Below are 21,584 nucleotides of genomic sequence, written 5' to 3' on the forward strand. Positions count from 1 at the left end.
CTGGTCAGTGCTGGGGAGAAGTACTCCCCTGAGTACAGAGCGTCCTTCTCCTCACTTTACTGAGGAGACTTTTTACTTTCACCCGACAGGGGGAGCCGACCTTACTGTATTTATGGGGCTGCCGACACCTCTCCGGTCACTTAGAGATACCTTGGAGCAGATAAGAAGGGCTGCACGACTTCTTTACAGCTCCGCACCAGTACAGTACGCCTATCACGTCTTGTTTTCCCGCCCGCGCCGCTACGCATACGACACGCCATCACTACGTCTTATTTCCGGGGATTCGACACGCCATCGCTACGTCTTATTTTCGGGGGGGATGTCTTATATTTCGTTCTTGCGTCGAAATCCCGCTACGTCTTATTATCGGAGTACGTCTTATTTTCGGGGAAACACGGTAGTAGGGATCAGGACACATCACAAAGCACACAAGAGGGAACTGGACACATCAAGGGGCAGAAAGCAAGACGCTGGGCACACAGCTGCATACAAGCAGATGCACTTCACATTCTAGATGCAGAGTAGTGCAGGAAGTGGCTGTACATTCTAGATGCAGAGTAGTGCAGGAAGTGGCTGTACATTCTAGATGCAGAGTAGTGCAGGAAGTGGCTGTACATTCTAGATGCAGAGTAGTGCAGGAAGTGGCCGTACATTCTAGATGCAGAGTAGTGCAGGAAGTGGCCGTACAGAGATTTCTTGTGATTCACTCCTCTCGTCTGGCCAATGTGATGACAAATATAAGCACCTGGTGTGGACAGGAGGGGCTGGTACTCTGTTCGATTTTTTAATGGAAGTGACGTTCTATTGCCATCATCTTGCTACATCCCACACTCATCCACACTAAGGATACCGTGAGAAGTCAGCAAGTGGATACATTTTTTGCATCTCCCACTTAACCGTAAACTCAGCTTATATAGTGAAATTCAGCAATTAAAAATCCACCTGTTTTGATGTTGATTTTTTAAAAGCAGTGGTGTTCTGTTAGAATAGCAAATGCACTGAGATCAGCAGGCTTACTGCTACTTTATTTAAAAAAAATGTATCTGATCTCAGAGCGTTTGCTAAACTAACAGAACACCACTGCTTTGAAAATAAAAAAAAATAAAAATAGATGGATTTCTAAAAGCTGTATATCACTACATAAGCTGAGTTTATGGTTAAATGTGAAATGCAAGACTCGTGGTGAAAGATATCAACGTGCCACTTTCTCACTGTGGGCGGGTGTAGCAAGATGTCAGGAACTAAACGTCACTTTTGTTAGAAAAGTGATGAAACCCAGGCAAAGAGAAGCACATCACAACAGGTCCCTTTACACTGAAAAGTTTTAGGGACTCTGGACCTTATCCATCAGCTAGCTGTGATTGAGGGGGGTAGATAGAAGTGTGAACAACCTCTTGTAGGGTTACTTGGAAAGCAGATTTTTGGCGGTGGGATGGATGCACAGATCACTTCCTATGAGGTTAGAACGTCACATCAAGAGTATCATAACACTTTGAAATAAGATTTGATATAATTTTGTTTACTGTTTTATAATTAAATTTGGTTTTATTGTAAAAAAATAAGTTGTTTTTTAATCACAAAAAGAAACCCAGTGGTGAGTAAATACCAAAGAAAGCTTAAAGGGTTTGTAAAGGATTTTTTTTTTCTTAATAGCTTCCTTTACATTAATGCAGTGCTGTTTTCATGTCCTCATTGTTCGTTTTTGCTCTCAAGTTGCTGGAATTCTTCTCTGATCTCCACACTTCCTGGTTGTTTGTTTCCAGAAACTCACAGTGCTGGGAGCTTTCTCTCTGGTCACTAATCAAGGGGGTGTGATTACTGTGTGTCTAAAACCCCACAGCACCAATCAGTTTCGTTTTCCAAACCATCACTGCCCTGTATTGGCTCTGTACATCACAGAAGCAGGAAACATGCAAAAACGAAACTAGAAACTGCAGGTACATTATATGATAGAATCGTTAACTGGTTCCTTTCTGTCTCTATACCCTGTAAAAAGTCATTTCAGCATTTTCAGAAAAAAAAAAAAAAAAATGTTTCCTTTACAACTCCTTTAAGTTGTTGTAAACAGATTAGGTAGAGTATTACATGACCAGCAATGCTACTTTAACTGGCAAATGCACGAATAGGGGAGGGAGAAAAAAAAAAAAAACTCTGGTCATGCAGGACCCTGCCAGAGCTCAACATGGTTAATGAGTAGGCTGAAAATAACTGAAATATAACGTATAAATTAAGATTAAAATTAACCACATACACTGAAGGATCTTTTCCAGGGATGTCTTTAAAGCAAGGCAAAAGGGGCAGCTGCCCCTGGAGCCTATGCCATCTGTTTTCTAGCTGGGATTTGGCTAGCTACTGTCACATGTAAATACAGAAGCACTGCGCCTCCAGACATGCAGCTGTTCTGCAAGCACACTGATGGGGACTCATAATGCCCAGTACTGAGAGAGGAATTGGTGGCAGGAATTCTGAGAATTAAAGGGGATTATGGGTGAGCTCTAAACTGCAAAGGGGGAGAAAAGAGAAGTGATGCACATGACACCCCTCAACCTGGCGCTACTGCAGATGGATGACTAGTCATCTCTGGCAGCCTGTCCTGGGGGAGGGTTACTGATCACATTGGGCTCTTACCTGTACTGTAAACCTTTAAACCTTCATACCAGTGTGTGCGCTCTGCTCATTGCTAACAAGTTGTGTCTATTTGTGGGTCCCCTCAACTCCCCAGTGCAGTGTGCAGGCAGTGAGATGTGCTATAACCTTCAGAAACCAGTGAGCTGTATCCTTTAGCAATCTCTTCCCCAGGAGGACCACCATTAAAATAATGTGTGTGTGTGTGTGTGTTATTTTAATGGTGGTCCTCCTGGGGAAGAGATCTAGTTAAATGCCCCCCCCTGCCAATGTTTATAGGTTAATGGTGGCACTCACAACCCCTTTTGCAGCATTACCATTGTGGTAGAATATCACTTCCCTTTAAATTTCAAATGCAAAAGAAAGAAACTAGAGACGAGCTGCAGATCACATGTTTGTGTATTTTGGCAATCATACAAGGCAATTTCAGAAGTTTGTAGTAAGTGCTAGTTTAAGAAAAAAGTGCAGCAGAGGCGATTCAGTACAATTATGCCATGTTTAAACCTTTGTTCAAGCTTCATATCCCCTTCAACTCCCTTTGCAAACCAAAGCAGTGTCCAGTTACTTATTCTTTGAGGTCTTCTGGAGTTTCTGGACGCTCAACGATCTGAGGGGCAAAAGGTCCAACCACCCAAGTCAACGGGGTGTTTGCCATTACATAGCTGAAGAGCTCGTTCACGTGATCGTGAACCTGAGTGGCTTTTGCTCGGCTCTGTGCTAGAATTCCAGCTGAAAGGTCTCCGAGGGAGCGAACTGAGGAAAATGAGGTGTGCAGTTCTTGTACATTCTGCCTCAGGTTCTGCATGCGCTCCTGGACGTTGGCTGGGAGGCCTTGAGCCCCAGATATCAAGGTGAAGCATGTTGTCTGAAGCTGTTTAGTCATCATTTGGGTCATGCTGAGCACTCTGGAGTCAAGAGCCTGTAGAAAAGAGGTTTACATTACTCACCCAAGAACTAAATTCACATAATGTAATAAAAAAATGGCCCTTTATAGTACATAAAAAGCAACTCGCTAATGTAAATATTACTTTCACTGTCCCACAGTAAACATTAACCCAGTAGCAATTTGCTCTTTGTACAAATTTTAGTTTTTAACCCCATTATGTTACTAAACATCTCAGGCATGGGTCACACCAGTGCTTTTTGCAGACACACTACATGGTTTCCTATGGGACACGTTCTCATCCATGATTCTTTTAGCTGCATATTTGGAAAGAGCAAGGACTTTAACGCAAAACGCTGCTTTTTTGGGCCAAAATACTTCAATGGAGAAGCATGCAATGTGTTTTTGCAGCAACTGCTGTTTTTTAATCTGTCCCAACAACAAATTGGCAAAAAAAAAAAAATTGCAGCAAAATTACTTACCGAAATAAAATCGGCCAACTAATAGATTATGAAAATTGTTGGTTGCAGCCCTAGCAACATGTGTATCGCAGTGACAAATTTGTGGCCCTAGACATGAATACGAGGGGGGGGGGGGGGAATTTTTATGTGTACACCGTTTTTAATCAGATGATTTGTAGGCGACAGGTTCTGACACATGCAGGGTCCAAACCTTGCATGTCCTCTGGGCTCCACTGAATGTATTCCATTGCAATACACCCTTCCTGGGTATGCTAGCTGGGGTCAGAGGCTGACCCTGAAGGGACAGACCAGACATGTGTCTGCCTCCCCCTACCAGCAGCTGCTATGTCAGTCTCCTGTGCCTGGAATACATGGCAGAGGAGCCAGTACAGGGGTGTTGAAGGCAATTGGGCAGCAGACAGCTTGCCAAGAGGCAAGCGCAGAAGACAACCCAGGGAGAGGGGTTACCACAGGAGGTGGTGAGGGGCTGCTCTGTGATATACCATTGCAACATGGCTCCCAAACAAAATTGGCATCCTTTTCCCTCACAAAGAGCTTTTTGGTGGTATTTGATCACCTCTGCAGTTTATTTTTTGTGCTATAAACAAAGAGTGACAATTTGGAACAATTTTTTACTATAGATAGAGAGATATATATGTATATATATATATATATATATATATATATATATATATATATATATATATATATATATATATATATATATATATATCTCTCTAAAAAATATGCAATAAGCGTTTATTGATTGGTTTGCGCAAAAGTTAGCGTTTACAAAATAAGGGGTATTTTTATGAAGATTTTTTTTTACTAGTAATGGCGGCGATCAGCGATTTTTTTTTCCGGTACTGCAACATTATGGCGGACACATTTTTGGGACCATTGGCATTTTTATAGCGATCAGTGCTATAAAAATGCATTGGATTACTATAAAAATGCCACTGGCAGTGAAGGGGTTGAGTATGTCCCTGTGTGTTCTTACAGTGTAGGGGGGGGGGGGGGGTAATGGGGAGAAACACTGATCCTCGGTTCATACATTGTATGAACAGAAGATCAGCATTTCCCCTGCTGACAGGACCGTGCCCCTAGTGGCCGCTCGAAGACCGGACGTATAGCTACGGGCTCTCGCCCAGAAGAGCCGACCTGCCGCCGTATAATGACGGTGGCTGGTCGGCTAGTAGTTAACTATGTGGCGCTAAGGGGTTAAGTGTGCCCCAATGGCCCTTTCACACGTGCGGACTGTATGTCCGCATTTTCATCCGTCCGTTGCGGATGAAAACAGGACAAACATTGGTCCCTATGCGATTACGGGTGTCAGCGGATGACCATCCGCTGACACCCATAATCGTCGGCCTCCGCTAAGATCCACATTTGCCGGATCAGACGAACACAGACATACGGTCAGTGTTATCCGATTGCCCGTAGGGGAGAGCGGAGGAAAGACAGGGCGGTCCCTGCACAGTGTGCGGTGACCGCCCTGCCAGCTCAGTGGGGATTTTACGGAGGATCCCCGCTGAGCTTTTGCAGACACGGAGCGGATCAATACTGATCCGCCCGTGTGAAAGGGCCCTAAGGGAGTGTGGCGTCACTGATAGTTGTTCCCTAGATCAGGGAACAGACGATCAGTGTCACTGCCAGAGAATGGGGAAGGTGTTTGCACACCTCTCCTTCAGCTCCTTTGACCCGATGGCGGGACACCGGCAGCGATCAGGACCCACGGACCGGGTCACACGCACGACCCATGACTGGGCTCATTCTGACAACTTATATCGGCATTAGGCGGTCCTTAAGTGGTTAATAAGGCATCATAACCATGCTCCCACACTGCCTGTATATGGTAGGCCATTTGGGCTTGGCATATAGTTAATGATCCATCTTAGTCTGGGATATAGTGGAAGGTTTGGAATTAATTTGTCATACTTCGTCTGAGATTTGTCACCAGAAGGGAAATTTGAGTTGCAAAAAAGTTAACCTATATGCCCCCTAATCACACTATGGGACAAGGTGTTGCATGTCTGTTCTAGCAGGTTGATACAGAAAACTATCCCATGCACACTAGACAGGTATTGGCATGTTTCACATTAAGATGGTGCAGTGTTGGAGTGCCAGCAACAATGAAATGGCACCACAAGGTTGTGTAAACCGAGTGGGACAACTGGTGTAGAACACATAAAATTAAGTTGTAAATGGGCCACATATTCAGCTATATAAAATGCATGCAATAGTCATATTAAAGATGGTCTATACCAGGGCTATGCAATTAGTGGACCTCCAGCTGTTACAAGATTACAAGTCCCATCATGCCTCTGGGTGTCATGCTTGCTATGCCTCATGGAACTGAAGGTCCGCCAACTGCATATCCCTAGTTTACACACGTACCCCTTTTGATGTGTAATGAGGGTTTGGGACTACACATTTTAATATTTATAGACTCTCCCTGGGAAGAATTAAGGTGAACTGTTAAAAGTGACATATGATGCAGTCCCTCAATGGCACCAAGTGTCCCTGAAGATACATAGGTACTGTGAATGGAAAACCTGGGAACACCCCTCAAATGGATGCATGGTACTTTTAGATGAAAGTCACAGATTGTTGTATTGATTGCACTTTCAGATACCATCTAGTAGTGCATTTGGTATTCCTCCATTACAGGGACCTCTATAGTAAAATTGTATGCAGCGAATATGCAAGCTCCGTAAGGGACCGATGTGAAAGTACACTAAAGGCTCCCCCAACTCACATACTAGGGCCAATTAACCTACCCGCAGTCTTAAAACTAGAGGAAACCCACACAGGCTCAGGTAGAACATGTAAACTCCAGACAGGTAATGTCAGTTAAAAATTTGAACCAACAACCTCAGTGCTGTCAGGCAGAAGTGTTAACCACTGTGCTCCTGTCCTCTACCAGTGGTCATGAACCTTGTCCTGCAGGGCCCACTAACAGGCCAGGTTTGCAAGATAACTGAAATACATCACAGCTGATATAATTTGCTCCTCAGTGATTGCAGTATTCTAGACTGCATCTCCCCAAGGTAATACATACAACCTGGCCTGTTAGTGGGCCCTGCAGGACAGGGCTGATGACCACTGCTCTACACCAAGAGCCATATTCTGGAATTGGGGCAATCACTAGTTGGAGAAATACAACGAGCCCACCATCCTTCATGCGATAGCCGACTGGGCCAATATCTGCGGAGGTTTTAGGGTCCCACCATGCCTTTGAACAAAATTTAAATGCCGACAATTTTTTTTATGTGAAAGTAAGAGTGCTGGCTTTTGGTTTTATGAAAGATTTATATTATATTGATGGTATATAGCAGTGGTTCTCAACCATAGTCCTTAAAGCGGGGGTTCACCCTTTTTTTTTCTTCTAGCCTAAAATTCGGCATTGTAGCGCGAGCTACAGTATGCCGGTCTTAATTTTTTTATCGCCGTACTCACAGCGTAATCGTACATCGTAGATTCCGTCTGCCCACGGGGAATGGGCGTTCCAATCCAGGCGGAAGGTGATTGACGGCCGGCTCTGGCGCGTCGCGCTTCTCCGGAAATAGCCGAAATAGGCTTGGCTCTTCACGGCGCCTGCGCATAGTCTGTGCGCAGGCGCCGTGAAGAGCCGAGACCTACTCCGGCTGTCTTCGGGGAGCGTGACGCGCCAGAGCCGGCCGTCAATCACCCTCCCTCTTGAAAGGAACGCCCATTCCCCGCGGCAGACGGAATCTACGACGTACGATTACGCTGTGAGTACGGCGATAAAAAAATTAAGACCGGCATACTGTAGCTTGCGCTACAATGCCGAATTGTATGCTACAATGTTGTTCTGCAGGGTGAACCACCGCTTTAAGTACCCCCAACAGGCCATGTTTTCCTTTGCACAGTTGCTTTAAATCAATGACATGGCATAGAACGGCTTTTATCAAAGGGAAGTTGCCATAACATGGCCTGTTAGAAGTGCTTGTGAACCACTGGTATATAGTACCTGGAAGGAATTCCAAGTTGCTTACATGCAATATGGATCACATTTCTCATAATTACCTGATCCTCGCAAACATTTTCACCAGCAGCAGATGCTCCTGTTTCTGGCTGCCGTTTGCTCCAATCCACCCACAGTTGGTTCAGCTTTTCTTTTCCTCCCTGAACACTCTGATTGAAAGACTCTACCTTGAAATGTGAGGGGGACAAAAACCAATGACTACTTTTCAATGGTTTGTGTTGCATAGGTTACATGTATAAATCCAACATCATTCCTACCAGATCAAAAGTTTGGTGCAGCTGAGACAGAACCTCGGCAGTGCTTGTCTGGGCATTCCTCACCTTGCCCAATGAGTGCTGGTATGCGCGATGACGAATTCGTGAAGACAGGGAGCCCAGGCGCACATAGTAACTCTGCTGATCTTTCTGCTGCTGCAATGGTGCAACCTCAAAACCCTCCACAGTGGCTGCAAGCTGGGCTGTAAGTATATATAAAAAAAAAAAAAAAAAAAAAAAGTCGACCTAATGCATTACAGATTAAAACATTTTATAACTCAACAGGTAACAAGCTCTCCAATCTCAAGTGTTTGCCTTCAGCCAGGTAACAAGATTTGTGTACATAGTATAAAGTGTAGTCTTTTGCATAAGAGCTCCTTACCCAAGCTTAAAGCTGATATTATATATTCATACCTGAACGAGCTTAAGTGAACCTGCACCCAGGACTAAATATGCCAAATTTACCTTAATAGCAAATGTTGATGGTAGAATTTCAGGGGGCAAAAAAGAATTCACACAAAATCTACTGCAGTGAACCAGTTCTTAGAAGTGATGGCTGCATTGGTTTCTTTTAGGCTCCAATTTAACCTGGTGATCTGGCCAGCAAGTCTGCTTTTTCCCCCACAGATGTACCAGTTTACAGGGATGACAAACCACTGATAGGGGTGGTTACGATGATCAGCTTCCCCCCCATAAACAAAAGGGGGAGAAAGCACTTGCATGCTGTAACCGCTTATAAATATATATTAGCCGAGTGTACAAGTGGATTTTTCTACACCAGCCCCCCTCCCAAACTATAAAAGGGTGCCCCTTCATCCAGAGTGGAGGCACTCCAATACAGTTGTTGCTGGCCAGATCCTGCAAAGTAGAAATTAAACCTGCTGGAGAATTTACTTTTCTGTCCATAGCTCAACTAACTACACGGGGGGGGACAGCAGATTTCCCTCTCCTGCTGTTAAATATCACTTAGAGCTTGGCCATTGCCCATTCTGATTTGACAGGAAGGGAGAAGCAGCACACGACGGCTGCAACACAAGGGCTCCCCCTTAAAAAAAAATTTCTTTAATAACAAAAACACTTTATCCGACTGCTACTACTTACACAGTTCCTCATCTGTCATGGGAAGGTAGTGATCAACCCACTCCTCGGTTCTCCCCAACACTGAGTCCACACTGCTGGTCACAAACTGTCCCACTTGAGACTCCATAACTGTTGAAACTGCAGATCGAGTGGCACTGATGCTGCCCTGAATGGCTCCTGTTGCCAGGCCCATGACACCAGACACAGCACCTGACACTGCACTAGTTACCGTATCCCGAGCACCTGTCACAGTGCCTGTAACTGCACCAACAACTGCATCACGAGCTCCTGTCACCAGAGACTTTGCATCAGATGCCACCTGTGGGGGAAGAAAAATAAGTCCACTCAAAAGATCAAGGTATTCAGGACCAACACTTAGTATGATTATCCTTCACATTTCCCTGCCTTGGCCATGTTAGAACAAGTCCTATGTCCCATTCTGCTTGGCCCACTGAAGGGGTTCCTGCTGTGGCTTGTCGAGACTATGCAAAAAAGTTGGCTAAACCCTTGTCAAACCATCGCCGACGCACAACCCCCCCCTCCCACTTCAGTGAAAGTAGTGACAAGGCCATCTTGGAGATTAACCAATCAGCTCAGGATCAGAAAAGGAGCTGATAATCAGAAGCAAACTTTAGTTTCAGATAAAAGAAAACTCAAAGTCCAATGTTAATCATGCAACAAGGCTTACATTCACATCACTGCTGCAAGAAATGCAGTAGCAGGACTATGCCCCCCCCAATCTAGCATGCGACAAACTGCAAGAAGCAGTTGTGGCACCACACAAGCAATCCACTCATTTATACCCACCTTTGGTCAGCTGCAGAGCAGGAGAGAGGGATGGGAGTCAAGTGTTAACAATGAAACTCAACAACTTGTTTTTACTTTCAAGTTATAAAGTTTAATGAGTGTCATAAACTGTTGATAAAACTTTATTGGATATGTTAAGCAAATTGGTGCAACAGTGCAATTTTAGTACACTTGGCCATCTGCACAACTTTTTAAAAGTCAAAAACCCAAAGATAGGGGCTCCCTAGTTGAACATTCAGCTGTGCTAATAAAGTTAACTAAACGTATTCAACTTCTTGGCAAGGATGTAAATGAAGCACCAACAATGCAATTTATACAATTAAAACTAACATTTAGCCAATTTTTCATATTAGCTCATTAGAAACTGATCAAGTCAAGATGGTATTTAGTTCCTCTTAAATTGGCCTCCATATATCCATCAACTTCATCCCTATGCTTTAGAAACTGCCAGGGATTGGGGTCTATGATACACATTTGGTGGGAATGTCCCAAAATACGGGGATACTGGAATAAGGTGTTTAATATTGTCAGACGAGTCACAGGATGTAACTTGCATCAATCCCCTACAATTGCTTTACTTAATGGAATGTTACCTCAGATTTCCAAGGTTACTAGACAGCTCATCCTATACATTATGACAGGCGCCAGGATCACCCTCGCAGCTGCATGGAAAAAGTCGACTGTATCCATCTCATATATGAAAAGGAAGGTTACATGGATTATGGAACAAGAAAATAGGGTCTGTTCCATGTTGGATAGGTCTACTCTTTTTTATGAGATCTGGGAACCCTGGTTGAAATACATGGGGATATCTTATACCCCGTGAAGGTTTTGATTACATATATGTCTTCAGGTTGATGTGCATTAATGGCAGGCAGCCTATCTCCTCTGATCATCTTCTAACTCTTTTCTTTTTCACCCCCCCCCCCCCCCCTTCTGTCTTATGTTCCTCTTCTTGCCTTTGATTCTTCTTTTGTTTTATTTAGTTGTTTTTATTTTCTATGAGGATGAAATTTACAATGTTGTACATCCTCAGTATGTTTTACTTTCAAAACATCTGTTTATTTTGTGGTAATTGAAGAAATCCATCCAGCCTTTGGGGAATTTAGGTTTGTAAAAGATTTTGAAAATATGTCAGTTAAGGGTGTGTTAAAGTATTAGTTTTCGGAGGGGGGAGGGTTGGCTCAGCCTCTGGGACACAGAATGTTCCCGTTGGGGGTGTCGGGGAGGTTGGGGTAATCCGGATGTCTTTTCCTTTAATTGATCTCTATAATTTGGTCTGATACACACATTGTGTTTCTTTTTTTTTTCCTTCTTATATACTGTGTGGTAGTAATGGACCTAGGGATTCCTTAAATTATAAAGATATTCCTTTTTTTTTTCTTTCAAAAATGAATTAATATTTTAGATTAATTTATCCTATATGCTTATATAAACTACCTTACTTTTACCACATGGTGAGGAGCATGTGGAATTGCTAGATATGAGAGGGAGTTAGTAAGATGGGAATAAATGATATAGAATACACTTAATTATATTTATGTATGCTATTTTAATACAATTGTATGCTCTTCTTTTATTGAAAATAAACTTGGAAAAAAAAAAAAAAAAAAAAAGAAACTGATCAAGTTTCCTAAAGAAAATACACCCACCATATAACCAACACCTATAGGTGCCCAACACATTTTTCTGCATTTCCAGGAGCCAATATAAGAACAAAGTCCCATAAGCCAGTGGTCATCAACCCTGTCCTCAGGGCCCACCAACAGGAGATAGCAACCCTGTCCTCAGGGCCAGGTTTTGTATAACATAAGCAACAAGCTGATATGTCCATGTGAAATCTCCAGCCTGCCTTTCCCAAATTTTACCAACCTAGTGCTGGGTGGCTTTGCCGTTAAGGGAGGATAGTAGCAGACAGACAACTGATGTACCCACTAGAGACTAAGGCCCCATTCACACATATTAAAGGGTCACCAATGTAAAAAAGCAGAAAACCTGCACAAAAGTTCTAGAACTTGAGCTTCAGGCTTTAAGCGTTCTGGAGTGGAGATGTGAACCATCGCCATAGAACAGGGATATGCAACTAGTATACCTCCAGCTGTTGCAGAACTACAAGTCCCATGAGGCATAGCAAGTCTGACAGCCACAAGCATGACACCCAGAGGCATGATGGGACTTGTAGTTTTTGCAACAGCTGGAGGTCCGCTAATTGCTTATCCCTGCCATAGAGGATTGTTCACCCGCCCCCCGTTAGCATCAAGCTACAAAACACTCAGGTGTTAACGGGGGGCTTAAGCCAGTCCTGACCAAGGTTTTTTTTTTTTTTTTTTTTTTTTTTATTATTACTCTAATGCAGCAAGCATTAGATCCATGTCGATTAGACTGGTAGGTCCAAAGTCAGGTAAGGCCCCCCAAAATAAGTTTTTGGAAGAGCATGTCAAATTACCATGTAGTAGGCACTTACCTTATCAGCTGGTTGCTGGAGAATAGGCAGAGAAGATTCCAATCTATCAAGACCTTTGCAAGCCAGTTCATTAGCTGTTGCAACTGGAGAAAGAATTTAACAAAGTTAATCCATCCAGAACTGATATGCCACTTTTTGGGCACTAGAATTTACAGCCAATTATAACACACACAAGTCACTACACTTAAAGCGGAGTTCCACCCAAAAGCGGAACTTACGCTCATCTTTTCTCCCCCCTGTGGTGCCACAATTGGCACATTTTGGGGGAGGGACAGGCTATCCATCTATGACAGGTATTCTCCCACTTCCAGAGTCCCTGCTGCAGAGCCGTGACATCACCGCAGGGCTTCCTCCTTCCCCGCCCAATGGAGAGAGAGGAACGGGGCCTCGTGCATATGCAGTAGGGTTCCCAGCATGAAGCCGAAAAAATACACTGCCAGGTTTCCCTACCCGCAATGGCGGCGGAGCACGCGACAGCTGATGTAAACATCAGCTGCTGACATTGCTGGACTCCAGGACAGGCAAGTGTCCATTTATTAAAATCCAGCAGCTGCAGTATGTGTAGCTGCTAGCTTTTAATTTTCCCCAGGCCAGAACACCACTTTAAATAGCAATGAAACCCAATGTTTGTCTTGCTACTACTCCATTACAAGTAGAGAGATGGTAGGGGGGGGGGGGGGGGGGGTCAGTCTCCAAGTCTGGCATGGCCACTACTCTGACAAAGAGCAAAAACCCGAATTACACAAGTGGCAGTTCTCTCATTGGCAGACTGTTAACCATTCATCTTATTAGATACAGAACTATAAGAACTGTGCCCCCCCCAATACAGGAAAAGGGGGGGAATTGGATTGCATGATTAAAAAAATAAATATAAATATATATATAAAGAGAATCTGGTTGCAGGACAGCTTAAAAGAAAAGCCTGCACTGAGTGCAGAGTGGAGCGATTCAAAATTGTTGGCTGTGTCTGGGAAGGTTACTTTCAATTATCACTGCAAACATTACTTACTTTGTGGCTCCAGCCTGCTTATAATGGGTTTTGATCCAGTGACAGCAGCCCCAGTTAAGGTCTTTGCTCCCATCTCTGCGACATCACACACGCTGCGGATGTAGGGATGACTGTCCTTAGTAGAGGTGTAAACTCCACTGACCATACTGCAGGCTGAGCTCACAAGGGGAATATTGGCAACACGTTCCACCAAATTCTAGAGGAAAAAAAAATAATAAAAATAAAGTAAAAAAGTGACTACATGATCTATCCAAATTCAGCAACAAAACTGAAACTAGAGCTGCACAATTAACAAAAAAATAAAAAAAGTGATCTCGATTCAACCCTCCCCGACAATCTCCAATGCAGTTCGCCAATTCTTTCATATAGAGTGGAGAGACTATCTGCTCACTCAGCTTGTCAAAAGAATATCTGGGCAGTCTACCAAGTTTAGATCAGAGGAATTAACTGTAAAGAAAAAAAAAAAAAAATTGGGCAGTCTGCCAAGTTTTTAACACGAAACATTGTAACCAACTTGCTTCTTAGATCAAACTTGTGTGTAAATGCAGGAAGATTAACCACTTAAAAGTTCAAATCTTTTTCTGACAGTTGAAGTTAAAAAATTTAATATGTTTCGCTAGAAAATTACTTGGAACCCTAAACATATTTTAGCAGAGACCCTAGGAATAAAATGGCAATTGCTGCAATATTTTATGTTACACTGTATTTGCCCAGCGGTGTTTCAAATGTAATTTTTGGAAAAAATATATAAACAAGTTGCAATAAGCGTATGATTGGTTCTCGTGCAAAAGTTATAGCGAATAGATTTATGGCTTTTTTTTTTTTTTTTTTTTTATTAGTTATGGTGGAGATCTACAATTTTTTTTTATTGCGCCCAACATTGCGGCGGACACATGACACCATTTTGGGCCCATTGCATTTTTATAGCACCAACCACCAACATCTGGAGGTCAGCTAATTGCATATTCCTGAGCTATACCATGATGGGAACCTTCACAGACACTCAATAGGAGAGGGGGGGGGGGGGGGGGGGGGGGGGAACAGGACAACCTGGCTGTCGAGAGTGCCTAGGACATAAGAAACCAGGGGCCGAGACCCCATCCACACGGGGACAGATCTGTTGCAGAAGACATCGTCATCGCCAACATCCGACGCTCCATAGACGAGCATGGCGCGCCCGTTCAGGTCCGCCGAAAAAAACCTGACAGGCAGACCTGAGCGGTCCGAGGGGCCTTAGCCAAACAGGCACCACTTGGAACAAACATCTTTTGCAAGGACTTGCCCGTCAACTCATCTCCCTTCCCCCACAAAATGGAAATAGATTCGTCAGTATGACGCTTATCTTTTGGATGCGTTCCAGGCACTGGGACTGAACAAGGTTGGCAGTTGTGTAGGAAATAGTGCTGACTGGCTCAGACAGGTTGCGAGTACAAATAGTCAAGAATGTAACATTCAGTGATCTACAGAAATCCGATCATAAGGGGGGGTCTACATGGATTTATTTTACTTCCAAAAGCAAACAACGCCATCTAGTAAAGTTGGTTTTCATACAGTCCTGGTTTGGACACCAGCAGATATCCTCCCCCCTCCTACCAAAGTTGGCAGACCACACTGCACAAACCTTGGCATTCTGAAGGCGCACAAACCTTGGCATTCTGAAGGCACACATTTGTGATGGTCAGACAAGTCTGTAAGCAGTCAGCTTTGGCCATCCATGTCCTGTCTTGATGGGCCAACCACCAAATGCAAGCTGATCTCCAGGAGCAACCCAATACAGGGAGATTCCTCAATCCAAGAGAGGTCTGTGGTTCTCTCTACAGCATCCACCAAACAGAAATCAGGGATGTGCAATTAGCAGACCTCCAGCTGTTGCAAAACTACAAGTCCCATCATGCCTCTGCGAGTCATGCTTGTGGCTGTCAGTCTTGCTATGCCTCATGGGACTTGTAGTTATGCAATTAGTGGATCTCCGGCTGTTGCAGATCCCTGCTCTACATAAATCTAAACACAGATTTCTGTTCAAAGTGGACCAACCCTTTAAAGTAAAAGGAAACTTTTCTTCATTTTTTAAATACCCTGCAAGATAAAGTCATCATGAGCTAGTATGCACAGCATACTAGCTCATTGTGATCGACTTACCCCGAGAACAAAGCCCCTGAAGTTCCTCTCTGTGCTCTCCGCCGCAATTTCTCCGGCGATCTTCCTGTAACCGCAGCTGTGATTGGCCAGAGCGGCAATGACGTCATTCCCACGCATGCCTGCGGGAGCCGTCAAGCACGGCTTTTGCCATGTCTAGGATGATTAGTGTTAGTGCGCCATAGACAGCGGTCCTGTCATTTGGCGAATATCTCATAAACCGTGCAGGTTTAGGAGATATTGCTAACACTCACAAGTAAGCCATAAAGCGGTTGTATACCCGCAATAATTATTATTATTTTATTTTTATTTTTTTTAACCACTTGCTTACTGGGCACATACCTCCCTCCTGCCCAGGTGAAATTTCAGCTACCGGCACTGCGTCGCTTTAACTGACAATTGCGCGGTTGTGCGACGTGGCCCCCAAACACAATTGATGTCCTTTTTTCCCCCCACAAAGAGCTTTCTTTTGGTGGTATTTGACCACCTCTACGGTTTATTTTTTGCGCTATAAACAAAAAAAGGACGACAATTTTGAAAAAAAAAAAAAAAAAAAAAAAAAAAAAAAAAAACACAATATTTTTTACTTGTTGCTATAATAAATATCCCAATTTTTTTTTTTAAATACATTTTTTTCAGTCTAGGCCGATATGGTATAAAAAAAAAAAAAAAATAATAATTCTGTCCCCCATTTTGTAGGGGCTATAATTTTTTGCAAACCAGACGCTTATTGCGTGTGTGGTGTGTCTTATTTTTTTTTTTTTTTTTTTTTTATAAGACACACCACACACGCAATAAGCGTCTGGTTTGCAAAAAATTATAGCCCCTACAAAATGGGGGACAGAATTATTATTTTTTTTTTTTTACTAGTAATGGCGGCGATCTGCGATTTTTATTGGGACTGCGACATTATGGCGGTACATCGGACACTTTTGACACCATTCACATTTATACTGCGATCAGTGCTATAAATATGCACTAATTACTGTATAAATGTTACTGGCATTGAAGGGGTTAACACTAGGGGGTGAGGAAGGGGTTAAATGTGTATACTGCTTAGTGTTCTAACTGTGGGGGAAGGGGGGGGGGGGTGACCGATCTGTGTCTCTATGTACAAAGGACACAGATCGGTCTCCTCTCTCCCTGACAGGATGCTGTCTGAGAGCCGGCAATGAGAAATGATCTCATATGTTTACATATGAGATCTCTCACTGGCCGCACAGATCGCCTACCGAACGGCCACTCCGATTGGCCGTTCACGGCGATCTGTGATTGGCTGTGTCCAAGGGACACGGCCAGCACAGAGTTTCCCCCGCTGCGCGCTCGGGGAACGAGCAAAGGGGCGGACATCAATTGACGTCCACTTGGATTTTCAGGTCCGCGCTGTAGCCGTCACTCGGCTATAGCGCGGGCCTCTAGTGGTTTAAGGCAAAAGGCATAATGAGCTAGTATGCACCGCATACTAGCTCATTATGAAAAAAAAAAAAAAAAAAATTACCTTGGAACGAGGTGTAGAGAACTTTTACCTGGTCCACGCCGAGCGAGATGTCATCTTGCCTCGGCGTGTCTTATGGGTATCGCCGCTCCAGCGCTGCGATTGGCTGGAGCGGCGATGCGCGTGGGAGACTTTCTTCCGCCGGGCCTTTAGCTGAGGATCCCCACAGTGCATGTGCCGCTGCAATCAGCGGTGCATTGCGAGGGGAATATCTCCTAAACCGTACTAGATTAAAGACTTTACTACCACTTTAATCTAGGCTTACCTGTAGGTGTAGCTTGCAAAAGTGGGTTTACAACCACTTTAACCGTTGGGACCCCGGTCATTCTCAAATTACAGCCACCAGGTGGCTCTACAGGTCCAGGGAGGTCATCAAATGACATCCTCAGGCTGCTAGGGGGCAGGGGCCACCGGCAGCACACGTGCCTGACGCCCACAATTGTATTGGAGGAATAGGGCCACACTGGTGGAGTCAGTGGAAAGCATGGTACCTTCATGTTGGGGGGGTTAGTTTAGTGCCACACTGATGGGGATGGGGTAAGTGAATGGCATGGTGCCTCTATGGTGTGGGGCAGAATAGTCACTGAAATCAGGGACCATTTTCACAAGGGCCAGTTAGGAAACCAGTGATATATATATATATATATATATATATATATATATATATATATATATATATATATATATATATATATATATATATATATATATATCTGTCACCCGGGATGACTGCAATACACCCTTGAGTCAGATGACCGATCACAATGTTACACAGGATCTGTCCCCTGGAATGGTAACAATACACAGAAGACAGTTACTTCCAGGTAACAATGTAACACACAGATCACCATCTCTCCCCCTCCAGTGAGTATTGTCCCTCCCCGACCACCTACCTGTTGCTCAATGTTCTGCTCGGGCTGGTCGGCGGTGTCGGTCCCGTTGGAAGCCATGTCTCCGGTGCAGAGTGATGACAGGTATCCCGGTCGGTATAGATAAGGGGTGAAAATGGGGATGAAACTACAAAGACAAGACAGCCAAAGGGCATCAACACCACGCGACACCAAAAAAAAACTTCTCGTTCGCTAATAGTAAGCGTGATCACGTGATGTTACTCACCAGCTCCTCCTTGCGATGATTCTACTGCCGCCCACACACGCCTTATATACAGGGTGACGTCAACGCCAGATTGGGTTCCTGTGAGAGAGGGGCGGGTCCTATGAGAAGAGGGCGGGGAGACGTGTTGGCAGTAAGGGGTCAGGGTCCTGGTTGCTGTCATTCATGGTGTGGTCACGTGTCACCTGCTGCACAAAGTGATGTCAGGATAAAGCGGGGCTGTCAGTGAGAAGTGAGCTCTGATCAAAGTGTATGAGAAAGTCATATTAAATGTAGCTGCAGTGGCGGCTGGTGTTCCAAATTTGGGGGGGGTGTGCAAACTGTGCCCATCAAACGCAGCTACTGTGCCCATCAATTGCAGCCACTGTGCCCATCAAAGGCAGCCACCGTGCCCATCAAATGCAGCCACTGTGTCCATAAAATGCAGCCACTGTGCCATGCCCTCAAAAGCAGCCACTGTGCCATAATTTATCGCTACTGTGCCCATCAATTGTCACCACTGTGCCATACCATCAAACGCAGCCACTGTGCCATCAATTGTCGCCACTGTGCCCATCAATTGTCGCCACTGTGCCCCTTAACCACTTAAGACCCGGACCTTTAGGCAGCTAAAGGACCCGGACAGGTTTTGCGATTCGGCACTGCATCGCTTTAACAGACAATTGTGCAGTCGTGCGACGTGGCTCCCAAACAAAATTGGCATTTTTTTTTCCCCACAAATAGAGCTTTCTTTTGGTGGTATTTGATCACCTCTGCGGTTTTTATTTTTTGCGCTATAAACAAAAATAGAGCGACAATTTTGAAAAAAATTCAATATTTTTAACTTTTTGCTGTAATAAAAAGATATAAAAAAACATTTATTTTCCTCAGTTTAGGCCGATTAGTATTCTTCTACCTATTTTTGGTAAAAAAAAAGCGCAATAAGCATTTATCGGTTGGTTTGCGCAAAATTTATAGAATTTACAAAATAGGGGATAGTTTTATTGCATTTTTATTATTTTTTTGTTTTTTTACTACTAATGGTGGCAATCGGCGATTTTTTTCGTGACTGCGACATTATGGCGGACACTTCGGACAATTTTGACACATTTTTGGGACCATTGTCATTTTCACAGCAAAAAATGCATTTAAAATGCATTGTTTACTGTGAAAATGACAGTTGCAGTTTGGGAGTTAACCACTAGGGGGCGCTGAAGGGGTTATGTATGACCTTATGTCTGTTTCTAACTGTAGGGGGGTGTGGCTGTAGGTATGACGTCATCGATTGTGTATCCCTATAAAAGGAATCACACAATCGATGCCGCCGCCACAGTGAAGAACGGGGAAGCTGTGTTTACATACAGCTCTCCCCGTTCTTCAGCTCCGGGGACCGATCGCGGGACTCCGCGGTCCCGGTCACGGAGCTTCGGACTGGGTCGCGCACGCCGTGGCCGCGCGCCCGCGACCCACGGCTGGACAATAGCACAGCACGTACCTGTACATGCATGTGCCCAGCCGTGCCATTCTGCCGATGTAAATGTGCAGGAGGCGGTCCTTAAGTGGTTAATTGTCTCCACTGTGCCCATCAATTGTAGCCACTGAGCCCATCAATTGTGCCCACAAATTGTCGCCACTGTGCCCTGTAAAATGCTGCCAGATTGCCACAATGAGCAGAGTGGGCGGATTGGCAGGTCGGTGTCTGCTTTGTATATGCAGAACGGACACAGACACAGCCAACTATACTTTTTTTGCGCATTGGATTGGAGGTAGGACACAAGGCGGTTTATATCTGCCATTGCTTATGCCCTGTACACACGATCAGTTAGGCCTTGTACTCACGATCAGACATGTCCGATGAAACCGGTCCGCGGACCGTTTTCATCGGACATGTCTGCCCGGGGACTGCCCGGGACTTCTGTTCGATGGCTGTACACACCATCGAACAGAAGTCCGTGCGTAAACAATACGCGGGGCGTGTCCGCGGTGTCGCCGCGTCGATGACGCGGTGTCGCCGCGACAATGACGCGGTGGCGTGGGCGGCCTGCCTTTAAAATGCTTCCACGCATGCGTCGAAGTCATTCGACGCATGCGAGGGATGGCGGCCGGCAGGACATGTACGGTAGGTCTGTACAGACGACCGTACATGTCCGGGCGGACAGGTTTCCAGCGGACTGTTTTAAAGCAAGTCCGGGAAACAGTTGTCTGCTCAGAAACGGTCTGTCAGACAATTGTTTGCTGGAATCCTGTCCGCGCGGCTGTACACACGACGGAACATGTCTGCTGAAACTGGTCTGCGGACCAGTTTCAGCAGACATGTTTGGTCGTGAGTACGGGGCCTTAGTCTGATGAAAACGGTCTGATGGATTTTTCCATCAATTATCCGATGAAGCTGACTGATGGTCAGTCGTGCCTACACACCATCAGTTAAAAAAACGATCGTGGCAGAACGCGGTGACGTAAAACACAACGACGTGCTGAAAAAAATGAAGTTCAATGCTTCCAAGCATGCGTCGACTTGATTCTGAGCATGCGTGGATTTTTAACCGATGGACGTACCCACAGACGATCGTTTTTTTCTATAGGTTTTTTATCCATCAGATAATTTTATAACAAGTTCCTAGTTTTTTGACTGATGGATAAAAAACCGATGGGGCCCCCACACGATCGGTTAGTCTGATAAAAACGGTCCATCAGACCGTTTTCATCAGACAAACTGATCGTGTGTACGCAGCATTAGAGGTGAATGGAGGGTCCAATTGGGTCAGACTGACCGTGTGAAAGGGGCCCAAGGCTGCAGTTTACCCTCCCCCAAGCGCGCAGAAGTCTATGGCTCAGTGCAGGTAACCCGCAGGTGCACTGCTCTGCATATCAGTTTGAAAGCTGCCCAGTAACCACTGCAGAACACATATGCCCATATATACACTGTGATTTTAGTAATAAACTGACCTTTAATAACAGTCTTCTATTCTATTCCATCCCAGAGCAGGAGGTCGCGGGCCACATCAGAGGGCTCTGCGGGCCACTGGTTGGGCACCCCTGGCCTAGAGAATGCCTGCTTTGACTTTCATTGCACTGCATGTAATCTGCTGTGGATGTCAATGTTAGATTAACAATACCCCAAAACAGATTGAAAAAGGCAGTGCGATGGCATCGCATGCATGTGGACACCCATGTGATGCGATTGAGGTGCGAGGGAAAAAAAGGGTCCTGCGATTTGAGCCATACAAGCACAGACATCGCATGTGATTTGCAAAGGAATGCGGTGCGAT

The 21,584-nt window shown here is 44.7% G+C and overlaps 1 protein-coding gene across 2 annotated transcripts; it reads right to left on the bottom strand.

Moving 5' to 3' along the window:
• Positions 1-3,006: 3,006 nt before the first annotated feature.
• Positions 3,007-18,426, bottom strand: LOC120936115 (perilipin-3-like). Of its 2 annotated transcripts, XM_040348228.1 has the most exons (8): positions 18,340-18,426; positions 18,117-18,240; positions 13,593-13,788; positions 12,584-12,666; positions 9,334-9,631; positions 8,236-8,435; positions 8,020-8,145; positions 3,007-3,544 (listed from the first exon to the last, which is right to left on the bottom strand). In XM_040348228.1, exons 2-8 carry the CDS (start codon positions 18,171-18,173, stop codon positions 3,191-3,193), a joined length of 1,314 nt encoding a protein of 437 aa, XP_040204162.1. In that variant the 5' UTR covers positions 18,174-18,240; positions 18,340-18,426; the 3' UTR covers positions 3,007-3,190. The 2 variants fall into 2 exon arrangements, with proteins under 2 accessions (XP_040204162.1, XP_040204163.1); XM_040348229.1 differs by lacking the exon at positions 18,340-18,426 and having other exon boundaries at positions 8,299-8,435; positions 18,117-18,314.
• Positions 18,427-21,584: the final 3,158 nt, after the last annotated feature.

Source organism: Rana temporaria, chromosome 4 (genome assembly GCF_905171775.1).
Source record: "Rana temporaria chromosome 4, aRanTem1.1, whole genome shotgun sequence".
In the NCBI taxonomy this organism is placed as follows: Eukaryota; Metazoa; Chordata; class Amphibia; order Anura; family Ranidae; genus Rana; species Rana temporaria.